This window comes from Penicillium chermesinum, assembly GCF_028974085.1.
Source record: "Penicillium chermesinum strain IBT 19713 chromosome Unknown utg000002l:1.0-5270490.0:1.0-5274688.0, whole genome shotgun sequence".
Taxonomy (NCBI): Eukaryota; Fungi; Ascomycota; class Eurotiomycetes; order Eurotiales; family Aspergillaceae; genus Penicillium; species Penicillium chermesinum.
The window spans coordinates 5074777-5101263 of NW_026695312.1; the positions used below are offsets into that span (position 1 = coordinate 5074777).

The following is a 26487-nucleotide window of genomic DNA, read 5'->3' on the forward strand; positions in this document are numbered from 1 at the left end:
AGCTAAAAGTCGCCGGATCAAACCTTCCGTCGTGCCGGCTATCCACTATGGGTCTTGCAATGGCCATGCTTTATCTTGATCCGGAACCATCCCCGCTTCGAATGGCTGCAGTGATGGGCTGATCTGTGATAAGCGAGACCTTAGCTGCAGGCCCAGACCGGGCCGGTGGCATTAGCCTGTGGCAAAGTAATTGCAGCTATGACCCAAGGCACGAGCGCTACACAGAATGCGAACTTGGTCATGATGTACAGGCTTAGGGCTTCTATTGGACCAAGTCAACTGCTGGCACCTGTCATACTGCGGGAGACAGAAGGTTTGGGTTTGATACTATTAGGTTAAAGATGGTCTAGCGTCTGTGATTGGGTGTGACAGCATAGTAGAGGCCGAGTTTCCCGCGCGACACTGGGTTCTACCTATCGATCTGCCATTTGGAGGAACAAAAGTTCCTCCAAGTTTTGGGTCTTTCATCCTGGAATCCGTCGAACAGGGGGCCCTTGTATCTAGATACATATTCAGCAGCCCCCGGGGTCTTCAGCACGTCCTCGTCTTCAGATGTGCCGAAGTCTCCATGAGCTGTGGCCAACTCCGAGGACATTATATCGATACTGAATTATTTCAAATTTCTGTGCTGTTGCTCTGCGCCGAGCCCCGGGCTGGATATCTGGACAATGGCGCAACACTCGACCGCAGAGAACAACCAGACCGAGGGGCCTCTGATTCTCGGAGTCTCCTGGCTCTTGATTGCCGTCCCAGGAGTTACGCTAGCCCTTCGCATTTTCTGTAAAACCGTGCTTAGCCGCGGGCTCGGATGGGATGACCTTGTCATCGTGTTCGCCTGGGTATGTCGTCCTCGATGGAGTTGAATGTGTCATGACGCCTGCGAATCTTGCTGATGGTTCCTAGCTTCTGCATGTGACCTACACTGGGATGATTACACATGGAGTGAAAATCGGGGTCATTGGCAAACATGTTTACGCCATTGAAGATGCCTCGAAGATTCCCGAGGGGCTGAAGATGGTATATATCAGTTTTGTCATTATCATTTTTGGGTGTGTATTCGCCAAGACATCTTTTGCGATTACTTTACTCCGTATCGTGACTCGCCCCTGGATGAAGATCTCTCTGTGGTTCATTATCATCAGCATGAATATACTCATGTGGACCACTGGTGTCTCCTATTTAGCTCAGTGCTCACCCGCGGCCGCGCTTTGGCGAACTGAGCTACTGGCGACAGCCAAGTGCTGGCCTCCCATCGCTTTTGAGGTTCTCGGCATGACTGCTGGAGGTATGTGCGGCCGTGTCGGGTTCGAAGTTGATGCTAATCTTCTTTGATAGCTTATTCGGGCTTCATGGATTTTGTCCTCTCTTTGTTCCCTTGGGTGATCCTATGGAATTTGCAAATGAACAAACGAGAGAAATTCGGCATTGCTCTTGCTATGAGCATGGGCATATTGTGGGTCACGCCAACATTACTTGGATCCATGGAGAGAAGACACAACGTGCTAACTGGAAGTAGTGCGGCTGTCACCGCGTTTATCAAAACCTCGAAGCTGGTCAATGTGACCGAGATCAAAGATTTTACCTGTCAGTCTTGCGGCTCTCTGGCTTTGGCGGGACCAGATTGAAAGTCTGCTAACCATCCTCACAATCCACAGACTTCTGTACCTCGTTAATTCTCTGGGCATCCGCCGAAACAGGCCTCACAATCTTCGCAGCCTCGATTCCCTCCCTCCGACTCATCATTGCGCGTATGCGATCCAGCTACGACCGCATGGATGAGTCTCAGAAATACGGTCTTCATTCTTCGAGTCGACGCACGGCACCCCGTCGGGGTGATGCCTCCCATGATACCGATCCATACTACTACATGGGCGGTGAGGCGATCACTCTTGCTGATCGGAAGGATGATAGCAGCGACAAGAGTATTCTTGGGAAATCAACCATTCAGCAGACCCAAGAGATCTCTGTCACATACGAGCACTCCATGGACGAGGAAGGAATGGCAGCAAACCGGGTGGATACGTTTCCCGCTCGGTTGCACTCTCCCTCGCCGATTCGCTTCTGAGCAAGGCATTGCTTGTAGATTTATATGATCGAGAGCGACATTGAACCGATCAGGGTATTGCGAGGCTGGTGTTTGGGATCTTTCAAAATTAATACTGTAACGGTGCCACTTTGTTTGGGTCGTCTATACTTGGGGCGGATCTGTACATAAGAATCTTTATACTCGAATATGCAATGGCGTTTCTGGGGGCTTGCCATTGCTACTACTGGCAGTAAATGCTCCTCGTTCAGGTATAATTTATGCAAGTTCAGAGCCAAGCCGTCGAAGGTTCGGTTTGTGTTGGACTTGTCTAAAACTATGATTAGCCACTCATACTATAACCCTAAGCACGTTCTAGTATATATATATATATATATATCTTCCCAGATTCCTATGTAATCTTCGGACAGAAGGGATCCCACCCCGACAGAGCCCCGCCAAGAGCCCACGACGAAAAAGAGCCCCGGTAGAACCCCATTCTAGCGGGGGATTGAGCGTTTGGAGCTCTAGAACTGCGGGGCGAGCATGCCACGTTCTGCGTGGGAGTCGGAGACCAACTCCCGCGCACCAATCACCACGCGACAATTCTATCGAGGGGTTGAGTGGGATCAACAATTGGCATTCGCAGGAGAATCTTCCACGTCTCATCCCTGCCTTCAAAGACAACTTCTCTGCCCTCCCCTCGAGAAGAGACAGGCCCAATCCAGCTATCATGTACACCCCCAAAGTCGGCGATCGCGTCGACGATCTCGACACACCATCCATGATCGTAGATCTGGATCTGATGGAAGCCAATATCCAGAAGCTCATGGGGAAGCTCTTGCCGACTGGTCTGAATATTCGGCCTCATCTCAAGACGACCAAGAGTGCGATTCTCGCCAACAAGCTGGTCGCGGCGGGCGCAAAGGGTGGCTGCGTCGCCAAGATCAGCGAAGCAGAAGCCATCGCTGCTGCTGGCTTCGATGATCTTCTTATTACCTGTGAGATCATTGGCCCAGCCAAAGTCAAGCGCTTAGTGGAGCTGTATCGAAAACATCGGAAGATCCGGATTGTGATCGACAGCGAGACTGGCGCCAGTGCGATTAACAATGCGTTGGTGGCGTCTGGCATCGAGGAGCCTATCTCGGTGTTAATTGATCTTGACGTCGGACTTCATCGGACTGGCGTGGCCCCAGGCGAGCCTGCTCTTGCTCTCGCGCACCACATTGCTGGGTTGAAGCAGTTGAAGCTCATCGGCGTTCAAGGCTACGAGGGCCATCTGCAGCATTTACACGATCGAGAGGATCGCAGAACCCAGTGTTTGCAATCAATGGAAATCTTGACAGGAACCGCGGAGTCGCTCCGCCAGGCTGGGTTTGGCATTGAGGTTGTCACAACGGGGGGAACGGGCACAGCGGAATTCTGTGCCACGGTGCCTGGCGTCACCGAACTTCAGCCCGGATCGTTCATCTTCATGGACACGGACTACAGGAATGCCGTGGGCACGTTCTACTCCAACAGCTTCACCATCCTCTCCACCGTGGTCAGCAAGCAGGGGCCTCGTGCTGTCACCATTGACGCTGGCCTGAAGTCGTTGACCACAGATAGCGGCTTGGCCGAGTGCAAAGACCCGCGATACGCGTACGGCGTATTGGGCGATGAACATGGTTCTTTGACTTGGGATGAAGGCACGCCATCACTTGCTGTTGGCGACCGTGTCCAAATGATTCCAAGTCACATTGATCCCACCGTTAACTTACATGACTTCTACTATGCGTACCGTGCAGGTGTTGTTGAGGAGATTTGGCCAGTCGATTCGAGAGGAAAGGTTCAATAAAACGGGCCGGGAGCATTGGATAGACAAAATACTAGTATACAGCTCGAGGTCATATCTAGCAATCCTATAAATCTTTCATTGCGACTAGCCTCTTTCCATTTCGCGCGGGACTCTCCTGTGAGAAGGCTTTAAATCGAACTTTAAGGTCAAACGGACGGATTGGGACCTTGAATGAATTATGAAACGCGTACAAGGAGCACCAGAAGGGCACTTCCATTGAACCCTACACAGATGCGCCTCATCGAAAAAGAACGGCGATCTTTCATTCTCAAGGATAAGGTTGCATTATCTGGCTATGCACAATCATCATAAGTTATTTTTAAGATAGAAGCTTGGTTGCATCCTGGAGCCGCTCTTGGATGATGGTGCTCCATTTCTAGAAGTATGGTTAGAATACTGAATTCGAGATCTGGCAAAATACCTTTCTGGTGCCACTTACCTTTGCGTTTTCCAGATCCTGGGCTTCTAAGCTCTCAACCAAGCCTGGATAGGTTGCACCCGAGTATCCAGTCCAAATGCCGGGAGCGAAAACAACATGCTTGAACCATTCGCGACCGTCGAGTCCAGGCTGGTACAGGAACGCACGTTCCAACGCCTTGTACTTGTCGTTGGCGATGCGAACCTGGAAGAGCAGCTTGACTTTCTTCCACCAATGGTACCAAGGAATATGGTGGCCCAGTTGCTCGGTGAGGCTAGCAGTGTAAATGTCAAAGGCCTTTGCGGCAAGCTTGAACTCAGCGATAGCATCTTCCAGAGGGGCAAAATCCAAGTGGGTGCCGGCAGGGAGTTTTTCAGCGGTTGGTTTGATGTGCTCCAGGTAGGATTGCAAAGCGTCTGCGTAATCACCAGAGCTGAAGGCAATGACTGGCGATTCGATAAGTTGAGCAGCGGCCAAAGCCCAGAGTTTAGCGGCTGTAGCATGGTATGCGAAATCTTTGTCCCCGAACCTCTCCATCCACGCAAAGCTATCGTAGTTGGAGTGATAGGGATAAACAGGATCGTTCTCTCCTCGGCCAAAGCCAAAGTCCAAACTGGCGACGCCGGCGAAATCTTGGAATGCGGTAAAGTCACTCCCACTGCCCATGGTGGAGATCTTGCCGTTCCAGACATCACGCACGGTTTGGCCTGGCACGGTTTGGTTGGGAGACTGTACGAGTCCCGTCACCTCCTGGATAACTTTGTTTAATAGTGGAGCAGCGCTCGGTGAAAAGGAAGTTCCGGCAGTAGCAACATCAACATTGAGGTATGCGACATTGGCCTTGGAGAGCCAAGGGAGGTTCTCCTCCACCCACTCAGTCGAACCGAGCAGGCCATACTCTTCGCCATCCCAGCTAGCAAAGACGACGGTCCGCAGAGGCCTCCAACCGGCCTTGAGTGCCTCGCCAAAGCTACGAATAACTTCATTGAGGGCAGCCGATCCGCTGTTGGGATCACCCGCACCACCCGCAATCCAGGCATCACGATGGTTACCCAACACGATGACCTCGTCTTTGATATGTCCCTTGATGACACCGATGACATCCCATAGTGGAGTAGTCACATACTCTTGCTGGTTGTCAAGGTTGATGACGACATCTTCGGGTGAGGGTCCAATGTTATACTCGACGCCCTTGTAGCCAAGACCGCCGCCCTGCCAGTATTTATTGAAATCAGATGCCTTGGGACCGTGTCCGTTAAGAGCCTTCAAGAATGGAAGGGCTTCCTTGTAGGAAATTGGGATAGAAGGGATTGAAGGGATCGAGTGCTGAGGATCCTGTCTCTCAACACCGGGCTTGGATGCATATCCGGGGGGTGGTTGGGTCACCAGGAAGGATGCCTGTTTATTGTGTTATGAGCCGACCAGGCACAATAGAAAAGGAACGTGGAATCCGATACTCACTCAAGAACTGAGTACTTCCCCTTTGGATAGCACTGGGATTGCGTGCCGGTCCATCCGGGTAAGCTTTGTATCCATTTTCTTCGGTGATCTTGCCGTCCTCTTGCGGATCAGTGTAGATCACCACCCCGACCATGCCAAGCTCCTGCGCGCGCTTTACTTTCAGGCCACGGAAGATTCCACCATATTTGACAAGAGCAATTTTGCCTTCGAGGGGGACGTTTGCAGCAACAAGATCTTCATAATCTTGATAGGTGCCGAAGTTGGCATACACGTACTGGGCGGTAACATTACCATTCGCAGAATATCCGTGAAATGAGGGGACACGGTCTGGCAAGCTCGTGGTCGGGTCTTCTTTGAGTTGATCTTCCTCGAGGGTGGCCTCGAAGGTAACCTCGGTCTTGTCCGCGGACTTTTTCAAAAGCGCCAGCCGATGGTCTAGAGGGTAGTTGAGGTAGATGTCATACGAAGCGAGAGTGGTATCCTCGACGCCGAACTCCTTCCATTTTTCTAGGGTCCAGAGGGCTTGGCTCAGGTTCTTACCAGCCAGGTGGGGCCCAGCAGTATAGTAGGAGCTCCATTCGCGAGCTTTGGCTGCGGATGGGATGTTTAACAGGATTTGCTGCAATTGATCATACGAAAGCCCAAGGCTTTGCGGCCAGGCCTCGTGGGGAAAGGGTTGGGCCCAGGGAAGGTAAGAGAATACTGATCCATGTGCTCGGGGCCACAAGGATGACGGAATTAAGAACAGGGCCGTAGCAATGAGGAGTAAGCTCAAGAACCAAGTACACGCACGGCGCACCTTATGATGAGGATACCGATAACGCTGAGGTGCGACATTGACCGTCAACAAAGGGGTTGACTCGGTTGGAGCCATCTTTTCCTTCATCTTGGGCGTTTCTGAGGAAAGAGAAGAGGGAAGAGGAAGGATACCGATGATGTGATGCGTCCCTCTTCTCCGCACTTTAGTTATCGCGCTATCGCTGACTAACGCCTCTCCGCACACGCCGACTAATTCCGGTCGAGCAGATCAGGCGATTCCCAGCAGTTCGCGATATTTGACTTTCCCCACGATGCCATTGGACTTGTCGGTGTATTTGGTCACGGACTCCACTCCCGCCATCCTCAGGGATCGCGACCTGTGCACGGTTGTCGAGGCGGCGCTGAAAGGAGGTAAGTCACAAAAAACCAGGAACATCAAAATAGAGAATTCTCGAATGGCAATTAGTGATAGAAGATCACTTCGGGAGTTGTGCGAGAATGATCAGCCAAAACTCACTTTTGCTCTGCAGGTGTCACCGTGGTGCAGTACCGAGACAAGACGAGCGACACTGGTGTTTTGATCGACACGGCCAAACGATTGCATCAATTGACCCAGCGCTATAACGTGCCTCTGCTCATCAATGACCGAGTTGATGTGGCTCTCGCCGTCGGCGCAGAGGGCGTCCATCTCGGACAAGATGATATGAGTAGGTGCCCCGCCATTGACAATTACCCCACCATGGTCCATCATCTCACAGAGTCCAGAGTTTGAACTAGCAAAGAAGCTACTTCCCAAGGACGCCATTATTGGCATTAGCACATCCACAATCCAGGAAGCAAAGCAGGCGGTCTCCGATGGCGCTGACTACATTGGCATTGGAACTATGTTTGCCACTCCCACGTAAGTATTGTGTGTTGACAAAGCTCTACAGGCAGCTCTCTGAATTCTTCGCAGGAAGACCAATACCAAATCGGTAATAGGAACAGCTGGTACGCAAGCCATCTTGGAGGCAATCAGCGATGCCTCTGCGATGCGCACCGTCGCGATAGGGGCATTAACCCCTCAAACGTGCAACGAGTGATCTACCAGTCCCAGTCTCCAAGGAAAGCCCTGGATGGGGTCGCCATCGTCAGCGCAATCATGGCCGCCGATGACCCCCAAGCCGCTACAGAGGGGATTGCTCAACTCATCAAATCGCGACCTCTCTTTGCATTGACCCCGAAGGTCGCACGGGACAACGAGGTTGGGGCTTTATTGCAGGAGGTGCCGCAGATCGTTCAGAAAATGGTCGAGGTCCATCCACTTGTGCACAATATGATAAACTTTGTCGTTGCAAACTTCGTGGCCAACGTCGCTTTAGCCATGTAAGCTCTCATACCCTCACGTCGGGTACTCTGAAACTCATGAGAATTTCTTTAGTGGGGCATCACCCATTATGGCTCCGTACGGCGATGAAGCCACAGATCTTTCCAATTTTGACGGTGCTCTGCTAATCAACATGGGTACCTTGACCGGCGATAGTATCTCCAACTACCTGAAAGCCCTCAAGGCCTACAACTCTCGCGGGAACCCGGTTATTTATGATCCAGTAGGGGCTGCTGCCACCGAGATTCGTCGCAACGCGGTGACCCAGCTGATGGCAGGCGGCTATTTTGATCTGATCAAGGGCAACGAAGGAGAGATCCGACAAGCATGGGGCAGCAGCGCAGTGCAGCAGCGTGGTGTCGACAGTGGACCCAGCAAGCTCGATGGTCAACAGAAAGCTCTATTGGCCCGCGATCTGGCTCGGAGAGAAAGTGAGTGGGCCTGCCATTTAAAGCGAGGACGGATTACTGATCCATACATAGAAAATCTTGTTCTGCTCACAGGCGCTGTGGACTACCTGAGTGACGGTGAGCGCGTCATTGCTGTTGAGAATGGCCACTCTTATCTAGGCCAAGTAACAGGAGTAAGTTGCCACTTCTCGAGAAATTGATTGTGCAGAGCTGATGGACTTTTCGTTCCTTAGACAGGCTGTGCTGTAGGGTCTGTCTCGGGTTGTTTCCTGAGTGCCCACCGCTCTGACAGGCTCCTCGCCGTACTATCCGGCCTGTGATGTATGAGATTGCAGCTGAAAACGCTGCGAACAAGGAATATGTCCGGGGCCCGGGGAGCTTTGTGCCAGCGTTCTTGGATGAGTTATACGCCATCCGTACAGCTGCGGCCAAGGGCGATAACAGCTGGTTTACTGGACGTGCTAAGGTGCATATGGTCAACGTCTAGAACTTCCAAATTAGACTACAAGTACGATGTATAAAAGTTCGATTTAATATCACACCCATTTCAAGCAAAGAAATTCGTATCATTAGCACTAGTACTCGGAGCATACTTTTATTACTCCCGTCAAATAACACCGGCTCATAACCTGTCGGTGAACAAGCAAGTCGTCCTTCTACATACCACACCTTTTTTTTTCGTTTTCCTCTTTGATAATTCAGGCACGTCTATTCACCGGGACCAGACTCGGCCTTTCGACGCCGAAGCCATTGGCTCAAGCTAGATCCCAGCCCATGGAGACCCCGTTGTTCCATCTCACGGCGCGCAGCCCCGTCAACGGCATCCTCGTCATCTTGGGCCTGACGATAGCGCCCGTCGACTAGCCAGAGCAGGATCTGCATAAGCACAGCAGACAGTATACTAGCAATGAGGATGCCGATCATCACCAAGTTACTCTTGCGGTACTTTTCCCGGCCGGGGGCCTCAGAATCGCTCTTCCAGCCCGAGTACAGAGCATAAGTGGTCAAGATACTACCCAAATTACCCCAGCCTGATACGACTGCTGACGCAACAGCCACGCCGACTTCACCGTGGCGGGGCTGGAAGACCTCAGCAGTCCATGTCATGGTAATGGGGACCGTAGGACCCAAGCCAAAGCCGACAATCAGTAGACCGCCATATCGGGGCCAAGGATTAGCATCACTACCGGCATAGCTAGTCAGGAGTAGACCCAAAATCTGTAGGCAAGTTGGGATCGAGAAGAACAGTGCGCGGTGGCGATGAAACCGGTCTGAAAATGGTGTAACAAGAACAATGGCAATAAGATCCATCTATGTATGGTTAAAAACGTCTGATCAGGAGGGGAGGGTTCATCATCGGTTCACTTACAATCCAGATCGGTGCCGTCAGCAGGCTCACATCAATGCCGCTTAGCGATGGGTTAATCGCTTGGATGATGACGTTGGCATAAAGCTGGGTGCCAATTCCGACGCCTACAACCCCAAAGTACATGACCAAAAGGGGCCACAGTCTCCAATCTAGGAACACACGAAAGAGGTCGCGGATATTCCAGGCGGGGGCATGGTAGACACGCTTCATGTCGTAGTAATGGACTGCGGCATCGTGGCCTTTCAGGGCTGGAGGGCTGCGAGGTACCCAACGCAGAAACCAGGTGCGTTGAGGGTATTCCGCGCCGGGTGCTATTGGACGGTCCGGAAGCCACCACAAGAGAGCAAAGCCAAGTGCGATTGTCAAAACACCGTACACCAGGAACATCCACTGAAAACCGACGTATCCTAATTCCCCATCCATCTCCTGGAAACCGGCTGATACGAGGCCAACCACAGCCGCCGAAAGTTGGGAAGCGGTAAAGTAATAACCAATTCGCTTGCCAATTCGGGATGGAGGGTAGAAAAGAGTCAAGTAGTAAGTCATGCCGGGCCATAGGCCTGCTTCCACGATCCCTAGCAGCAGGCGCAGGAGACTTTGGGTGCATTAGCTACCACTCAAGAAAGACGGGGGGGGGGTAAACATACTAAAAGCTCCATGCCGCTTTCATGGCGACCATGCAGGTCCCAATTAGACCCACACTAAGCACAATGCGACTCATCCAGACATGCGGGCTCAGCCGAGTCATGACCAAGTTGGAAGGCAGGTCAAAAACTACATAGCCGACATAGAATAGTGCTAGGCCAGTCGATATCTGATGGCTATTGATATGTAGGAAGCTGCCCAAATCATGACCGGTTGTCTCATTCATCGTCTGCGCAAGTCCAATGTTTGATCGGATCGCCGAGCACATGAAATAAAGCACCCATAAAGCAGGTATGATGCGCCAGTCGAGTTTCCTTCATTCGTCGTCAGTACGGAGACCAGCGTGCTTTTATTGAGGACTCACCGATATATCCGCTCGATGTTGGCGACATCCAAAGCGTTAGGGTCAAGCTGATCCACAAAGTCAGCCCCCAGAGGGGCCTGTGGCGGCTCAGAGACCGCTGCTGATAACGGCTCTTTGGTGTTGCCCATGGGTGCCTCCGAATTGTGCTGCGACATATGAACGTCGATTCCAAGGTTCTATCTGGAGGATTGAGAATCCGAGTCGCAATGATCACAACTTTCCCACCATCAGAACGCTGCTTTTGCTGGCTGTCTTCGACGCTATTTTATATAGGATCCTATTGCAGACATGTCAGCTGGCGTTTTCGCCGATTATCTTCGATTTCCGATGCCTTGGTACAAGCTGAAAGAATTCAACATGCCGTGATCCGACGCCAGTCGTATCTAAAGGCAAGCCTCCAATTCAACACTTACCCGCGACCCTGTCGAATAAATGAAGCTGACTGCCAACAATTGGTATCAATTCCGACCAAGCACGAGTCTCCCGATGAAAAGCGGAGAGCGGAGGATCTGATCCACTGCTTGATGGCGCAGTCACCAATTGCCCAAGTGCTCGATTGCGCCTGGCGATGGGACCCTGAGCCAACTTAAGCGCTTTTCTCTCTCTCTACTGGTGGGCCGTTGGGTTGAACTGTTGAGTCACGGTTGAACGCGGTCACCGGGAAAGAAAAAAAAAAACCCACCAAGTCACGAAGCCCATGAAAATCCCTCCGATCCTCGGCGTCCCCCATCTTCCTGCACTCCCCACGGATCACTGGATTCTATTTCCCACCCTGATCCAACCGTGAAATAGCAGGCCGCCATGGGATCTACAGTATAAATTCCACGGTCGGGAAAATGTTTCCGCTCTATGCCTATGGGGCTGCTTGAGAAAAGCAAGTCAGATGCTGGGCGGATCCCCAAAGATCTGGAGATCTCAGAGTGAAAGAGTTCAGAAGATAATCTCCGCTTGCGTAGGCATAACTCCGCATTATTCATTCGACCTTGTCAGGCGCCCAGGCGTATCAAGCTTTATCTGCGGAGTTTACTGGAAATCTCCGGCTCTAATATCCGCCAAGCCTGCTTGTCCCCCCAGAATCACGGCTTCTGGACTTGAAGATGCGGCCAAAATCCGAGCTTCAAGCGGTGGTAAGCATCGGCTCCGTGGATTTGGTATATCAAAAGAGTAGTACTTCAGGCTTGCGGCAAGTTGTTCTGTCTCATAAATTCAATCACTGCACCCTGCACCCTGCACCCTCCCAGACTATATATTCCCCGCATCCCCGCCCGTTTTCCAAGTTCAAGTTGCTTCCTAAACCAGACCCAGAACGCTTCGTCTCAACACCCAACCCAAGATGACTCAAACCTGGCTCGTGACTGGTGCTTCTTCGGGCCTTGGAACTGCTATTGCCGAGGCGGCTCTCCAAGCGGGCCATAAAGTGATCGCTACAGCACGCAACCCGACCAAAGCAGCTCAAGAAAATCCCCAGGTCGAGAAGCTTGGAGGGATATGGATTGAACTAGACGTGACCAAGAGTGAGACGACAAAGAGAGTGGAAGATGCGATAACTCAGACAGGTGGAGTGATCGACGTGGTGGTCAATAATGCCGGATACTCTCTGCTGGGCAGCATTGAGGACATGAGCGAGTCGGAGGTGGAGACACAATTCAACACAAACGTCCACGGCCCCGTCCGCGTCTTAAAGGGGGTACTTCCCTTCATGCGGGCGCAAAAGTCAGGAACGATCGTCAACATCAGTAGCTCTGCGGGTCTAGATGGTCTTCCTACCTGTGCGATGTATGCGGGGACTAAGTTTGCTCTTGAAGGTGAGTCGACTTCTCTCATTCAATCTCCAAGCTTGCATTTGGATACATCTGACACACATCGCGAACAGCCATGTCAGAAAGCCTTTCGAGGGAGCTCGAACCATTTGGCATTCGAGTGGTGATCATCGAACCAGGCCAGTTCAGGACGAAGTTCCTAGCATCATACGTGCAGCCCGCGGCGGGGATGAACAAAGCTTACCTCGGCACCCCTCTGGATGATGTGATGAAGTTCTTCAAGCAGGTTAATGGGAGCCAGCATGGCGACCCTGTCAAAGCTGCCCAGCGGATCCTGGAGATAGTGTCAGGCACCGGCATGGCAGCTGGCAAGGACAAGGTGCTGCGGTTTCCGCTGGGCCCGGATTGCTACAAGCGCTTCCAGACTAAAATCGAAAGCATGCAGAGTGACTGGAAGGAAACGCAGGAAATTGCCCATTCGACTAATTATGAGTAAGCTGTGAATTTATGTGGAATCGATTTCATCAGAAAGACCATCAGATAGACACACTACTGGCACTACTGGATGCCTATGCAAATCTTGAAACTGAACTGTCTTCAACAACGAGAATGAAATCCTGAGAGAATTGTTCATGTTATTTACGTACGACTTTTAGTTGTAAAGACTGGGCTGAATATTTAATCCCACCAGCCTTGTTTCATTCATCCATGTCATCCTCTGCATCTTCATCTTCGTCATCATCCTCAAATTCCACTCCGATATCACCTGTAATATCCCACCGGTCTCCCTTGGCAGCAGCACTGACATATTTGACAAACTTCAAGGTGCCGCTGTCCCGGAGCACGATGCTCAGCCGGTTCCAACCGGCCTGGGTACTGAAAAGAATACCGTCATCCTCATCGGCACCTGCAGACCGGTAAATGGCGGGATCGGCCTTGGCTTTCTTGGGCTTGAGCACTTGGTCCGCATTCTCTTCGTCTTCCTCCTCTTCCTCTTCGTCGCCGGCCATGTATATCTCATAGCCGCCCACCGAAGGATGTTCGGCGGGGTCACTTTCGGGCTTGCTCGGTTTCGAGGAAGACGACTGGGCTCCATTTTCCGCCTGGTTCGCCTCTTCGTCCTCGTCCTCGTCCTCAGCCTCAGCCTCTTCCTCTCCCACCCAGGGGATGGGGTAAGGCAAAGAGTAAACTCTAACCGTGGCTCTTCGCCGTCGTAGCCACTAGCCAAAGTATAGTCCGCGCCACGCCGGAAGCGCCGAGCCATAAAGTCATGCGTCTTGAGGTGGTCCACGCCAGTAATCAGGGCAAGCCATTTTCGGAATGCCTGCGACGGGAAGAGAACATTCAACAATTCCTGGATTGGGTTTGATGAATCCTTTTCGGAAGGTTGCTGGAAAAGGTAGCGGTGTTTGTGGGGTGGTCGGGCCACTGTCCACTCGGTCTCCGCCTTGATTTGCTCTGAAGAGGATGGAAGGAATTGTCTCTCTTGCTCTTCAATGTATGCACTCACCCTGGAAGCAAATTTTTCGTTGAGAAAGCGTTCAAGGCTAAGTGACGATTGGGCTTCAAACGATTCCGACATTTCCTCTGCGATATCCGGGGTCAGATAGGATGGTGCCAAAAATTGCACAAGGAACTCGAGATCAGATTCGGTAAACTCAGCGCCTTCAGGCTGCTCTTCCATTTTGCCCTTGCCCTTGCCTTCGTGCTCAGGTACTTCCCATGAGACGGGCCGTGGCTGAGGCAGATCGTAGATATCCGCGCGGCCTTGTAGTTGGGCCAGACTGCTTCGTTCGGCTAGCTTTTCCTCTAATCCTTCTTCGTATCCATCTTCCCCTTCTTGGGGGATATGGAACCACCCACTAATGGCCATTCGCACGCGCTTCTTGGTCTTATCCTCGCCTTCGCGAGGGTGGTAAACTTCCTCAACATCGTGAAAACTTTCGCCCGGCTGCACAGTGAAGAAGCTCAATTGGTTGAAAGCTGGCGGGATGGAAAGACTGAAATCAGGGCTGGGAACCTTCACATCCTCCCCATTGGCATCCTTTGCTGTTGTGGTTGGGTAGAGTCGTAATGCACCACCCCACTCGGCTTGCCACGGGGCGTCAGGGTCGGTCAGATAGAGGATGTAGCTGACCCGACGACTTCCAATAACATCGTCATGACACAGAAGATGGCACCCTTCGGTGTAAACGTTGATCGCCATATCGGTCTTGCGCCCGCTCAATTTCCCCGAGCCGGTAACAGAGGACAGGTATTCGCGAAAGCGAGCCGAGTACATAGCATCGCGAAGCTTGAGAAGAGATGGGAGCTTGGAGAGAGAAGCATCGTCCAGCCCATCGAGGTTCGCGAGATCTCCAGATTGGAAGATTTTGTAGATATCCGTCTCTTTCTCGGTGAAAGACAGGTGTTCTTGGATTTCATCACGAACAGATCGCAGAAGGGAGGGCTCGATTAATGGATGAATGACACCGTGGAAATAGCTGAGGTCAAATATCTATTAGTACATAGCAATTGGGCTATGGCATGGCTCAACATACGGAGATGACTTGGCATATGCCTCGGTGTACTTCTGCTGCTCCGCAGGATCAAACAAGCCATCGCGAAAGCGTGCAGCTGCCTCTTCGCTTGAAAGAGCCCGTTTCTTGGATTCTGGTGGCCCACTTGCTCCAGTAGAGCTTGTTTCATCTGTCTTGCGCTTCATCTTGGCGAATTGAATGGAAAAGGAAGCTCATCTGGCGTGGCCTGATGTAAATTTTTGTGAAAGCGGTGAAGCCCTTTGCACGCCGCTCAGTGGAGGATGACGCGGAGCCACTCGGCAGAAAAAGGCAGGCGGCGATAAGATCAAACCAGCGCATCACCAAGTCCTCTGGAAACTCAACTGTCACACGATGGGCAAAGGACCGTTGGAGCGGAAGCTCCAATTTGACAAGAAGAACCATGACCTTGTCAGATTACCGAAATGTCGCCTATGTTGTCCCAACTTTGGAATTAAATTCATTACTAACTGTGCTTATAGACGCGAAAGTAGAAAAGCGCCCTATTCCCCACCCGCCTATCGCCTCTCCCTACGCTGGGGACTCTGTACCAAAGGTCGTCTATGTTTCAAGCGGAACGCCATTCATGAGTGCGGTGAAGCGTGTTCAAAAACTTCTCCACCAAGCCGAAAAACGCGCCACTGCCAACATCAATCTGGAAGACACACGCAAGACAGAGCAACAAAAGTTAGCAGAGTTGGCGAAAGCTGCCGACAAGCGCGAAGAGATTCTAATCAAGGCCACCGGACGGGCTATCGAAAAGGCACTCAATGTAGGCAAATGGTTCGAGGAGAAAGATACAGAATACTCTGTGCGAGTAACGACGGGAAGTGTGCTCGTTGTTGATGATGTGGTTGAGGACGAGAACAAGAAGAAACAAGAAGCGGAAGGGGCTGCCCGAAAACAAGGGAAAGAACAGGCCACATCAAGTGAACCTCTTTCTCAAAAGGACGACATCGAAGCTGGGAAATCGAAACAAGCCATTAACACCGCTTCAAAGAAAAAGAAAACAATCGGCTTTAGCTTTTAGCGAAGGACCCGAGGTACCGGCGGAACTGCCAGAAACACGAACACGATGGATTAAAATGGTCGAAGTGGCAGTCTGTCTCAAATGACTTGTGTGGAAGTGCTGTCTTTACAAGACTGTTGAGCATGGCTTGTCGTTGTTCGGAGCAGTTTTCGCTGCGCTGCGACCCTCGAATTGTGCATTATCTGATCAGTGAGCTTTATTGAATGCACTGGCTCACTGTGATACAAGCCTGCGTTGCATTTGGCTCATTTCCACGTCAAATAGCCATCTGTCATGGCATCTCTCTCCGTGGGTGAGCCCTCTTGCCCTTCCGGAGTGGTGACAACGAAGTCACCCAGCAGCCAAGCCACTGCTCGTACCAGAACGACCAGGTACGAGCCGTTGAATTCTATTCGCGATAAAGATCATCCAATCACTCCAACCGGCTCTGATTCTTTGAATCGGTGGGGCCACATTCAATGTTGTCCAGAATCTCCCGAATTGCTTTCTCTACCTGACGTCTACCGACTTCCACTTCAAGTCTGTCCCCAAATGCGGTTTTAGCGAGGCAACAATACTGGTTGAGGCTCAAAGCAGGCGAAATGGAAAGCAATTGAAAGAAATAAACTCCCAATGCATGCTAGGAAAAATGCCCACCAGAAGAATTATCTCACGAATCCATCATATAAGCTATCTATAACCGTAAACATTCGGTCTCTAAACATACAGACCGTCAACACCGATGCCTCGGAAGAATAAACAAAGAAGAAAAGCTATGTACGTTTAACATTCTGGAATACAGGCCCAACTGCATCCAAGACGTTTAAAAGGCAGAGGCCGTAGTTTTTCGCCCGAAGTTCGAGGTCGTTTCATCCCGTTTTCGTGCGGTACGCAATCCCACCACTCAATCCACTCTGTTCGAGGCATAATAAACTCTCGTCGACATACCGAGCACTGCTGGCTCCCTGACGCGCGGATTTTCTTCACCTGGCGCATTAAGGGGATCAGCAAGGCAGGATATTCTTCTAGTTCTTCATCAGTAAGAAGATCCAGCTCTGGCAACTTCGATACAGCCCGCAGGGCCAATTCACGGAGTGATGGGGCTGCCGATTTTGAATGTCCCGAGACTGACGCCGATGAGCTCTCAATACGCCGGCCCTCTAGATCTAGCTGGGTCACGGGCCCCGTTGCGACGTGCACAGGACTCCATGCGTCGAGTGGCGCTATCTTGTAATGGTCAAAAGGGATCGAGTCGATGGCGACACCGTCTCTCTTTCCGGCAAGGTTCCCTGTGCCACTTCACAATTTCCGCGTGCTCGATGGACGGAAATGGGTTTGGATGGGCCGTGAAATGCTTCAACTCCCCCGCTTGCATAAGTCGCATGAGATCCCATGGGAGCTCGGAGAGCTGGTTGACTGCGATGTTCAGAACTTCCAGAGACGTCAATTTGCGGATTGCACTGGGCAATTCACGAAGCTTGTTATTCCGTACGCTAAGCACTTTCAAATCTTTCAACTCGAAAATCTCAGTGGGAAGAAACATCAAGGAATTTCCCGGCAGGTATATACTAAGAAACGGCTGCAGGGAAGTGTACGCATCCTCAGAGATGGGCGCTTCCCTCACGACGGGGGGCTTTTGTCAGGTGCTGAAGAGGCCGGAGAAGACCTGTTGGAATGTTTCTGAGATTGAGGTTTCTGACCGACTGTTAGTTCAATAACCCACCAAGGGTAGCCCATCCCCAAGACACACGTACCCAAGATCAATGGTTTCCTCGCCCTTCTCGAGACAATTATGCACTGTAGAACGGGCAATACGGTGCTCCTCCGGCTCGTCTGGTGCCTTCAGGATCGGCACAGGGAGGAGCGATTGCGTTGATGCAGATACTTTACTTGATAGTAAGGAGGGCCCTTGCGGGGGTTTCGATGTGAAGGTAGTCTTCAGCAGATCCTCCCCCCATGCCGGCCCATCGGAGGAAAGTAAGGAGTCGGCGCCCGACTCATCGCTGCCCATCCACACACCACTATCAAGATGACGCTTCTCTTTAAAGTTGGCCCGTTTTCTCTTCGGGTCAATCACCTGCTCCCCCCACCAGGTCCCACGATATCGACGTTTGCGCCCCGTCCCATTGGAGACAGGGGCATTGTAATTTTCTAAACCGGAGGCAGGGATATCATCGCTTGAGAACAATGCGGGGTCACTGGAGGGCTGACTCGACTGATCGTCGAAACGTGGAAGACGAGGCCGAAAGGACGCACCCGAGCCTGCGGATGGCAGACGCGCGCGCGATGGCGAACGGTGCCGAATGCGTCGTGGTGGAGGTAGGGGAACCTCGTTGTCCATTTGGGGATGGAGCCTCAAACAGGGCAATATCCTCCGAGGTTCAATCGCAGCACAGGAATGTTGAGTGAACAGTGCACGCGATACGGTTTCAAGATGTGGATCCGCGATGCCGCCGGTCAACAAACGCGTCTCGCGGAGTCGCGTCCGTGGGCGATGGGGGAAAAACGTTGGGAAGAAAAGGAGAACCGTTCAGGGGAACGCGATTTCCGGGGGGAATTCCTTTGGTCTCCGATGCCTTCAGATCAATCTCTACAGATTAAGGCCCATCGTCTTCCAAGGACCCAGTCGCGTGGCCACAGAATCCACGGCTCGCTCCGTTCGGCATGATCCTCATCCTTTCGCCCCTCGTCTCTTTACTTTATCACGGGAGATCGACTTAGACTGTTATAGAGCCATTCTTAGTACTCACCGGGCCTTTGCGAATCCGAGGTCCAACCAGCAAGTTCTTGGACCTATACGCAGATGACTTACGTGGTAACAACGACTATCTACGCCCTTCTTGCATCATGGTAGAGGCTGGTGCTTGTCGATTGTCCAGCTTGTGTCATACAGACTGATACAGACTGGGAGAGTTCCACACACACTTAACCATTCAATATCTGTCGACAAACCTTGACCGTCCAAGGGCGGCTTATATACTCCGTACTGCAAGCAATGGCAACGGCGTAACCCGAAAGCCGCAGGAGTATAAGCTCGGAGAATTTCTGACGAAGATCCTGTCCAGAACCTTCCTTGCCGTCGCCATGTGGGCACCGCTCGAATCCTGAAGGGGATAATGCAGCTCCAGGAACGTCAGGCTGCCTGGCAGAAGTCTATATACCCTGACAAATGGCTGGAGTCAGCCCCGATGCAACTGACTCGGGACCTGGAACACTCAATTTTGGGAAGTTTGAGATCCTGGTCTGACATCTCTGGTCCTTCGTGGTGGCCATTTGTCTAGGAGACTCGGTGCCCAGCCCCACCCTGAGGAGCGGCCGCGCTCCGCACGTCACGGAAAACCGAAGTACGTATCTGCTATCTGTTATGCCTCCCAGTGTTTCAGGCTGTGGCGAACCGGGGGACTTGGGAATTTTGGTTTTGAAAAAAAAGGGAAACCAGATGCGGGGCCGGTGGAGATCACGCCGATCGTTATCACCAATGATGTCGCTGCGTGTGAGGTGCAAAGTTCTAGTGACCCCTGCCGCAAGGGATTATTAGGCTCAGGACCTCCCTGAACAAAACTTCCTAACCATGCCCCTGATCCAAAATGCTGTACCGCTGCTTTGAATCCAGCGAAGAAGTCCTCAAGACCTTAACGCAGCCAGAAGAACCCAATGCACTAGACCGACGAAATGCCGCCAAGGGCGCAACGGCATCAAGGCCCCGGGCCCTGAGCCGCGTGCACGAGAGCGAACCGGAAAAGCAAGTGGGATGGAAAAAAATTCTGGGGAAACCCAAAGCACAACACTATCTGGAACAAGACCAGTCGCCGCTGGCTCGACTGCCCGTCGAAGTGCGATCGCGGATCTGGGCCTATTACTTCGGTCGGGAACAATTCCATATTGTCCGAGTCGAGCGACGGTCATTGGTGAAAACAACCTCGAAGCTGGTTGGCATCCGATGCTCCCAATCGCGGGAGACGAAGGGCGAGTCGTCTTGCAATCACGCCTGTGAATCGATTGCGGAAACCGTGGATTTGGTGCCATTACTTCGGACCTGCCGAATGATGTGAGTATTCAAGACCGATACCAGGGTCGCCGGATACGTGAAGGGCTGCTCATGGGGTTTGGCAGATACTCGGAGGCCGTCAATATCATGTACCAGCGCCATGTGTTCATTTTCGATAACGTAGATCGTATTCTCGATTTCGCCTCCGCCATCATACCGCGCCGCCTCGCTCAGATCCGTGCGGTTCATTTCACCTACGTGTTCCCCTTCAACCCCAAAGGGTATCTTGGTGACCTCGAAGCCGACTGGCGCCGCTATTGCTCTGCGTGTAATGCGCTCGCCGATATGGCCTCTTTAGAGGAACTGATCATTCACATCCATCCACAAAACGGGCTGCGTGCGTACGTGACCCCTTACCTAGTCCAACCCCTGCGCAAAATTGTCCGTCCTTCCAACTTCATTGTGCACGTGTTTGCGAAGGGACACCTCAACCAGTCCGAATCGGTCGATCGAGCGAAGAATGGCATGTCGAGCTATAGCGGCTATAGTGGCTTCAGTGGCAGCTCGAACTCGAGTGGGTCATCGGTGACCTTAATTGACCCCACTGGCAGCTCGCCGCCATTCAAGCTCGTCCTTCGAAGGGACAAGGACAGTTGCGGGCCCCGGCGCTTGATCGGATCGAAGGTGCATTGACTTGGGGCATGAGTAATGAATACGTGATCGGTTTAATGTTTATGTACATATACGGCGCGTCTCGCTACGAGGCGCCGACCTATGTCCCCTGTCAACCTGGCTGGCCATGACTATATAACCCCCCCCCCCCCCGGGCAGTGGATCTGCCAATTTCTAATGCTAAAATGCGCTGGGCCTATTTCCCAAGAGACCTTGTCTTCAGCGACGCAACCTGCGCATGCGAAGGACCACCGGAATCAGCACCTGCCTGTCGGGCAAATATATTGCGAGCTTGATCATATCCTACAATGATCAGCACTTTAGAAACAGTCGACTGGCACCTGCTTCGAGTCTATCCTTGTGTCAGTTGATGACTCGCCCAGGGATCTTGGGCACCTATGACTACTAGTTAATAGTACTGGAACTCATCAGGCTCAGCATCCTTCGTGATTCCTTGATCAATACACATTACTAGTCTTGTATAACTACTCGTACATTCCAATTTGCCGCCTCTTCATGTTGCAAACCGCATTAACTTTGCAAAGCCTTTTTGAACTGAGCGAGCGCTCTCTCACGACTCGCTCCATGCTCCACAATAGGCCGAGGGTAACCTTTTTTCTCTGCCTGCGCGCCAGCTCCTCGTTCATACGGGTCGTGGATGGCCTTTCCCTTGATGTCGCGGAGTTCTGGAACCCAGTGACGAATGTACTCTTCCTCCGGGTCAAATCGCTCGCTCTGTCGAAGGGGATTGAATACTCGAAAATATGGTTGTGGATCAACGCCGGTACTTAGAGCCGAAGCCCCAGCCCCCATGGTTCGAGGCGAAGTCCCCATCGATCAAATTTTCCATGAAATAGCGTTCGCCCCGGCGCCAGTCAATCAGCAAGTCCTTGGACAAGAACGATGAGACCACCATGCGGCTGCGATTATGCATCCAGGCAGAACCTCGAAGCTGTCTCATTGCAGCATCCACGATGGGAAAGCCCGTCTTGCCTTCGCACCAGGCTTCAAACTTGGCCTCGTCGTACTCCCACTCGATATTCGTATGTTCTGGTTTAAAACACTTGTTCATACTGCCATCATGGTTAGACCATATCACAATACAAATTGGGGCCCGGAAGATAGCCATCTAAGATAGTCCGCAAATGGACCGCAGGGGAGAGGTGGGGAAGCTTACCAGATGAACGGCCAATGCGCTAGGACATGTTTATAGAAATCGCGCCAAGCAACTTCACTGATCCATGTCGCCAGACTCGAATCGTTCCTGTCCAGACAATTCTTGTTTGCTTGCTTTGCTGTGATCACGGCGGTGCGGGCGGACAGAGAACCAGCTGCGAGATATGGACTCAGGACGGAGGTGCCATCCCCGCTCGTAAGATTACGATTCTTCTCGTATTGCTTGCCTTTTTCTTCCAGGAAATTCTCAAGCCTCTGGAGTCCTTCGTGCTCTCCGGCCGGGTAGAGCTTTTCAAATTTCTTTTTCGCTTCTTCGGTCAATGTCTTGTTTCCAGGCGGAGTGGGCACCTTGCAATCGAAAAGGTCAGCGAAACTCTGCCGCGTGTCCCTTGGGTTTGATCCGGGTTCCTCTGAGGCTTCCAGGTAGTCGGGGTTCTCTTTCAAGAAAGCGAGCCAGGTACGAAACCATGGTGTGTAGACGGCGTACTGCCGCCCCTGCTGCGAGCTCAACAAGCCAGGGGGGCACAACGCAAGTATCGTGAGAAAGGTTGAAAGCGATGCCCTTTCCCGAACAAAGGCGAACCAGTTTCGCGTCGCGACGCAATTCGTCTACTTCGTACTCGATGTTTCCAAACAAGTGGTGGGCCTCCCATGTTTGGCATAGAGCAACAACTCGGTTGGGGATAGCCTTCCGTTTCTCCTGCATTTCCATATATAGTGGAATATCGAGCTCACCCAAGTCTCGCTGCAGCCGCTGCAGGGTTCGCAGGATGAAATCTACTCTTGCCGGACTGACACAGTGGGCTGTGAAATCTTCGGGGGAGAGGATATAGAGTCCTATTAGAGGGACGTTGTTGTCGCGCGCCAATTCCTGAGCCTTTTGGAGCGATCGATTGTCGTGCAAGCGCAGGTCAGTCTTGAACCAGTGGACGACAGCTTTGCCGATCGGGACATCGCGGTTCTGGTCAGCCGTGTCGCGACATGCATGCTCGAGCGTCTCAATTGGTCGTTCTAGGGTGCCGTCGTTGTATGCCTGGCATCTCGCATTGCTCATTTCCGGGGGGGTAAAACTCCCGTAGAACAATTCCAAAGTCCTCGGTTTGTTGCGCATTGGGGTGTGGCTGGTGTAAATCCGGTTCCTGTCGTTTGGCAGGCTTAGCCTCCGCCTCGGAGCTCGATCTTCTGCGCTTGACGGGTGCCATGGTGATCTGAATACGCCGAATTGGATATTGTCGAAGTCTATGAAGAGGAAATAGAAAACGCATCACTTCGGGGTTGCTGAGACGCGCCCCTTACCACGTCGTGGAGGAATGCGATACCATCGATCGAGGAAATATCACTGACGTCACCAGATCGCGATCGCCTTGCTCAACTAGCTAAAGGATCCTAGGGATGACTAGAAAGTCGTATTTAAGACCATCTCGACTTACGTCAGGCCTATTACCTGGGCCCTTTCACCGGTCGCAGATGTCTGCGTAGAGGGGAGAGTTGCTAGTGTTGACATGTCATATGATCAGATACGCGACAGAGGGTCAGTCGGACAGAATAGCGCAGTTGGCGACTAGTAGAGACGTCACTTCTCAGATGGCTTCCAAGGATTCCCTTGGCTGCCTTCGTATCATGATATTAAGGCCCAAGCAGAATTTCCGCGATTGCGCCTCGTTGGCGAGCCCAATATAGCCTGACCTGCAATGCACTTTCAAGTTCCCAGGGACACCGATTCGCCTTGGAAGATTGCTTTCTGCTAGCTGGCAAAGGTAGTAAGACAAGAAGGTGGGTATATAAGGACGATCTAGCGCAAATGAGCGCGCGGATGTAGACAAAGACAAGAGACAAGGACGCTCAACTGGTCTCTTCGGCCTGCTGTTTCTTCCAGTTCTCCACCCATTGGGCGATTCTGGCGCAATTGCTGTCAACATCTTCCGATTTCTCACTGTTCAGTTCCACCACAATTTCCTCATCAAAAGCTTCCTGCGCTTCCTCGAGAAGAACCCCGAAAATCTCCGCATCCAAGTTCTCTTGTAGTTTCTCTTCGTGGTAGCCCCTGTTTCTCTGAAATCAGTTTCCTTGTCGCATATAGCGGGACTCTGGAGTATGACCCAGCCAGCCAGATCCAAGTCATACATACCTTGAGGAAAGGCGGTCATAATGAACAGACGTCGACGGGCATCGGAGGACCACGACAAGGTCGATCCAGGATTTAGGAAATAGGTCGCAAGCATGCCAGTCGATGAGATATCCGCCCTTGAGGACTTCGTCTTCTATCGCATCCAATAGCTAAAAGGGGAAAAAAAAGGGAACAGTTAATCGTGGGTCCGGCGACTCAAACAGCTTTGGATAATTCATGGCGGGGCAGTTCGTGGAGGGGTATGGTGTCGCGTCCCAGTCGTGATTCCATAGAAGGCGATATACCACAGCTACCTCCATATCCCGAGCCTCCAAAACCATAAACGCACAAACGCACCTTGTCTTCATCCACTACCCAGGTCTTGAGCTCCTCATCGTAGGTCTCATGGCAGTCCCGGTCCTTGGCGATCTGGTTGATGGATAGATGTTTTAATCCGATCTCCTCGGCCAATTGCTCACAGTGTACCGTCTTCCCCACCCCGGGGTGCCGGTGATGATCACATTCGGAGATGAGCGCATGCTTTGCGACGAATTTGGACTGAATCAAAGCGAGTTGAAGAGACGGAAATGTTCGCGACAAAAATGACTGTGCTTATCTTATCGGTTCTGACCTCCGCGACCGCCCCGTTCCAGAAAAAAAAACAGCATCACCACTTTTGGAGACTCCCTTGTCCTCTTTAAATCGCTGAATTCACCTTTGCCCCTTCCGCGTGCCTTTCTCTGTGCATCTCAGCACCGGAAAATCCATGCTGGCGTTATAGTCCGGCCAATTGACGCCCCCGAGGCCAATTTCCGTATCAATCGCATCCCTTAACTCCGAAACAATGACTGTCGAACAGTTCATCCGCCAAATCGATGCCTACCGGTTCGGCACCGGTGTGGCGCTGCTTTTCCTTATCGCTGCATACTCTCCTGTGATGGCCTTGGTTCTATCCCCGGTGTATGGTTCTTTACCAACACACATTTTCCATGGCTACGGCGTGGCGATATTTGCAGGCGCCGGATGGTTTGCGAAGGACCAAGTGATGAGACGTCTCGGCCGAACCGCTGCGTATATGCTTCCTGTTCTTGCATTCTGGACCCCTACTTTGCAGTACTTTGCTATGCAGCAGAGCTCCAAGCTTGGAAATCCAGCTGGTCCGGTGATCACCGAGTTGCTAGGTTACTACCCGCTGGTCGCGCTCACAGTAGCAATTGCAGGCAAGCAAATCCAGGCGTCTTTACACCTCGAGTCTCAGGGTGAAATTGCAGCAGAACATATTCCTCTGCTGGCTTCCTACGTCATCTATTCAATTGGAGAAACCATTACCCGGAAGGTCTTGGCCTACGCGATTGGGGTCACCGTTGTTTTCTCTCGAGCGGGAATGCAGTTTGTCATCGCGCTTCTTTATGCCATAATTGTACCTCGGTCTAAACTACTCCTCTTGGCCGTTCCGTCTCTGCTCTTCACGGTCACCTCTGACGTCCATCTTGGAGGCATTGGCGCGGCGAACCTTGCCATTCAACCTGAAGGATTTTCTCTTTTAGCGCGCAAAGAGTCTACAACGGGTTATCTTTCCGTCCTTGAGAATGAGGATGATGGATTCCGAGTCATGCGGTGTGACCACAGTCTTCTCGGTGGGCAGTGGATTAAGACGACCCCCGGGTACCGACCTCGGGTCGAGGATCCCATCTACGCGATTTTCGCTACCCTCGAGGCTGTTCGTTTGGTTGAACCAGACCAGGGGGGCCAACGGGAAGATGCCGGAAGCAAAGCCCTTGTCATCGGCCTTGGTATTGGCACTACCCCAGCAGCTTTGATCAATCACGGTATTGAAACAACTATCGTCGAGCTTGATCCTGTGGTCCACCAATTCGCGACTCAATACTTTGACTTGCCATCTAATCACACTGCGGTTATTGAAGATGCGACCAAGTTCGTCAAACATGCACAAAAGGTTCCTACCCAGTACGACTATATCGTCCACGATGTCTTTACGGGCGGTGCTGAGCCAGCTGAGCTGTTCACTTATGAGTTCTTACGAGACTTGAGCGCCCTTCTCAAGGAAGATGGTGTCATTGCCATCAACTATGCTGGGGACCTCACTCTGTACCCCACTGGCCTCATTGTTCGTACGATCCAAGCCGTTTTCCCGTCTTGTCGTATCTTCCGTGAGCAGGCCGCTAGTAAAGATGATGAAAACTCGAATTTCACGAATATGGTACTCTTCTGCAAGAAGAATACCAACACTCCGCTGACGTTCCGAGAACCCGTGAACGCAGATTTCCTCGGTAGCAAGTCGCGGGAGGCATATCTCGTTCCGAAGCATGAGATGGACTTCTCGTTGTTTTCCACCATTCCCAATGGGGGAAGACGTGTTCTTGTCGCAAAGGAGGTTGGACGGCTACACAAATTTCAAGATCGAGCTGCCTTGGAGCACTGGGAGATCATGAGAACTGTGCTGCCTGTGGCTGTGTGGGAGAACTGGTAACTTGTTGCAAAAATCCTGGTAGCGTGAAGGGTTTCGATCATTTGGTTGTTTTTGCATATAAATGTGACTATAGAGTTGAAGTGAGCTCAAACCCG

General features: G+C 51.9%; 14 protein-coding genes across 14 annotated transcripts; 7 read left to right on the forward strand and 7 right to left on the reverse strand.

Moving 5' to 3' along the window:
* Positions 1-409: 409 nt before the first annotated feature.
* N7468_002803 (uncharacterized protein) lies at positions 410-595 on the reverse strand (the record flags this gene model as incomplete). The annotated part of the gene is made up of 1 exon (XM_058472100.1): positions 410-595. One exon carries the CDS (start codon positions 593-595, stop codon positions 410-412), a length of 186 nt encoding a protein of 61 aa, XP_058335241.1.
* A 73-nt stretch (positions 596-668) lies between these two features.
* On the forward strand, positions 669-2065 carry N7468_002804 (uncharacterized protein; the record flags this gene model as incomplete). Its single annotated transcript, XM_058472101.1, has 5 exons — positions 669-839; positions 904-1285; positions 1336-1453; positions 1517-1584; positions 1656-2065. 5 exons carry the CDS (start codon positions 669-671, stop codon positions 2063-2065), a joined length of 1149 nt encoding a protein of 382 aa, XP_058335242.1.
* Positions 2066-2756: 691 nt separating this feature from the next.
* N7468_002805 (DSD1 family PLP-dependent enzyme) lies at positions 2757-3860 on the forward strand (the record flags this gene model as incomplete). The annotated part of the gene is made up of 1 exon (XM_058472102.1): positions 2757-3860. One exon carries the CDS (start codon positions 2757-2759, stop codon positions 3858-3860), a length of 1104 nt encoding a protein of 367 aa, XP_058335243.1.
* Positions 3861-4179: 319 nt separating this feature from the next.
* N7468_002806 (M28 family metallopeptidase) lies at positions 4180-6625 on the reverse strand (the record flags this gene model as incomplete). The annotated part of the gene is made up of 3 exons (XM_058472103.1): positions 4180-4236; positions 4300-5676; positions 5708-6625. The coding sequence occupies 3 exons, from the start codon at positions 6623-6625 to the stop codon at positions 4180-4182; spliced, it is 2352 nt and encodes a 783-aa protein (XP_058335244.1).
* Positions 6626-6809: 184 nt separating this feature from the next.
* On the forward strand, positions 6810-8761 carry N7468_002807 (bifunctional hydroxyethylthiazole kinase/thiamine-phosphate diphosphorylase; the record flags this gene model as incomplete). The annotated part of the gene is made up of 7 exons (XM_058472104.1): positions 6810-6909; positions 7029-7205; positions 7264-7399; positions 7480-7863; positions 7919-8295; positions 8347-8447; positions 8567-8761. The coding sequence occupies 7 exons, from the start codon at positions 6810-6812 to the stop codon at positions 8759-8761; spliced, it is 1470 nt and encodes a 489-aa protein (XP_058335245.1).
* A 221-nt stretch (positions 8762-8982) lies between these two features.
* On the reverse strand, positions 8983-10807 carry N7468_002808 (putative MFS transporter; the record flags this gene model as incomplete). Its single annotated transcript, XM_058472105.1, has 4 exons — positions 8983-9585; positions 9644-10238; positions 10291-10602; positions 10653-10807. 4 exons carry the CDS (start codon positions 10805-10807, stop codon positions 8983-8985), a joined length of 1665 nt encoding a protein of 554 aa, XP_058335246.1.
* Positions 10808-11985: 1178 nt separating this feature from the next.
* On the forward strand, positions 11986-12908 carry N7468_002809 (putative short chain oxidoreductase/dehydrogenase; the record flags this gene model as incomplete). The annotated part of the gene is made up of 2 exons (XM_058472106.1): positions 11986-12457; positions 12526-12908. The coding sequence occupies 2 exons, from the start codon at positions 11986-11988 to the stop codon at positions 12906-12908; spliced, it is 855 nt and encodes a 284-aa protein (XP_058335247.1).
* A 202-nt stretch (positions 12909-13110) lies between these two features.
* Positions 13111-15116, reverse strand: N7468_002810 (oxidative DNA demethylase; the record flags this gene model as incomplete). The annotated part of the gene is made up of 3 exons (XM_058472107.1): positions 13111-13477; positions 13609-14895; positions 14953-15116. The coding sequence occupies 3 exons, from the start codon at positions 15114-15116 to the stop codon at positions 13111-13113; spliced, it is 1818 nt and encodes a 605-aa protein (XP_058335248.1).
* Positions 15117-15303: 187 nt separating this feature from the next.
* Positions 15304-15979, forward strand: N7468_002811 (ribonuclease P subunit p20 family protein; the record flags this gene model as incomplete). Its single annotated transcript, XM_058472108.1, has 2 exons — positions 15304-15376; positions 15432-15979. The coding sequence occupies 2 exons, from the start codon at positions 15304-15306 to the stop codon at positions 15977-15979; spliced, it is 621 nt and encodes a 206-aa protein (XP_058335249.1).
* A 762-nt stretch (positions 15980-16741) lies between these two features.
* N7468_002812 (leucine-rich repeat domain-containing protein) lies at positions 16742-18299 on the reverse strand (the record flags this gene model as incomplete). The annotated part of the gene is made up of 3 exons (XM_058472109.1): positions 16742-17230; positions 17262-17577; positions 17713-18299. 3 exons carry the CDS (start codon positions 18297-18299, stop codon positions 16742-16744), a joined length of 1392 nt encoding a protein of 463 aa, XP_058335250.1.
* Positions 18300-19545: 1246 nt separating this feature from the next.
* Positions 19546-20639, forward strand: N7468_002813 (uncharacterized protein; the record flags this gene model as incomplete). The annotated part of the gene is made up of 2 exons (XM_058472110.1): positions 19546-20006; positions 20072-20639. 2 exons carry the CDS (start codon positions 19546-19548, stop codon positions 20637-20639), a joined length of 1029 nt encoding a protein of 342 aa, XP_058335251.1.
* Positions 20640-21149: 510 nt separating this feature from the next.
* Positions 21150-22905, reverse strand: N7468_002814 (deoxyribodipyrimidine photo-lyase PHR1; the record flags this gene model as incomplete). The annotated part of the gene is made up of 4 exons (XM_058472111.1): positions 21150-21351; positions 21407-21691; positions 21796-22229; positions 22282-22905. 4 exons carry the CDS (start codon positions 22903-22905, stop codon positions 21150-21152), a joined length of 1545 nt encoding a protein of 514 aa, XP_058335252.1.
* A 731-nt stretch (positions 22906-23636) lies between these two features.
* N7468_002815 (nucleoside triphosphates FAP7) lies at positions 23637-24459 on the reverse strand (the record flags this gene model as incomplete). Its single annotated transcript, XM_058472112.1, has 3 exons — positions 23637-23838; positions 23923-24071; positions 24259-24459. Coding segments are annotated over 3 exons (552 nt in total), but the record flags the coding sequence as incomplete, so codon positions are not given.
* A 286-nt stretch (positions 24460-24745) lies between these two features.
* Positions 24746-26392, forward strand: N7468_002816 (spermidine synthase; the record flags this gene model as incomplete). Its single annotated transcript, XM_058472113.1, has 1 exon — positions 24746-26392. The coding sequence occupies one exon, from the start codon at positions 24746-24748 to the stop codon at positions 26390-26392; it is 1647 nt and encodes a 548-aa protein (XP_058335254.1).
* Between the last annotated feature and the right edge of the window lie 95 nt (positions 26393-26487).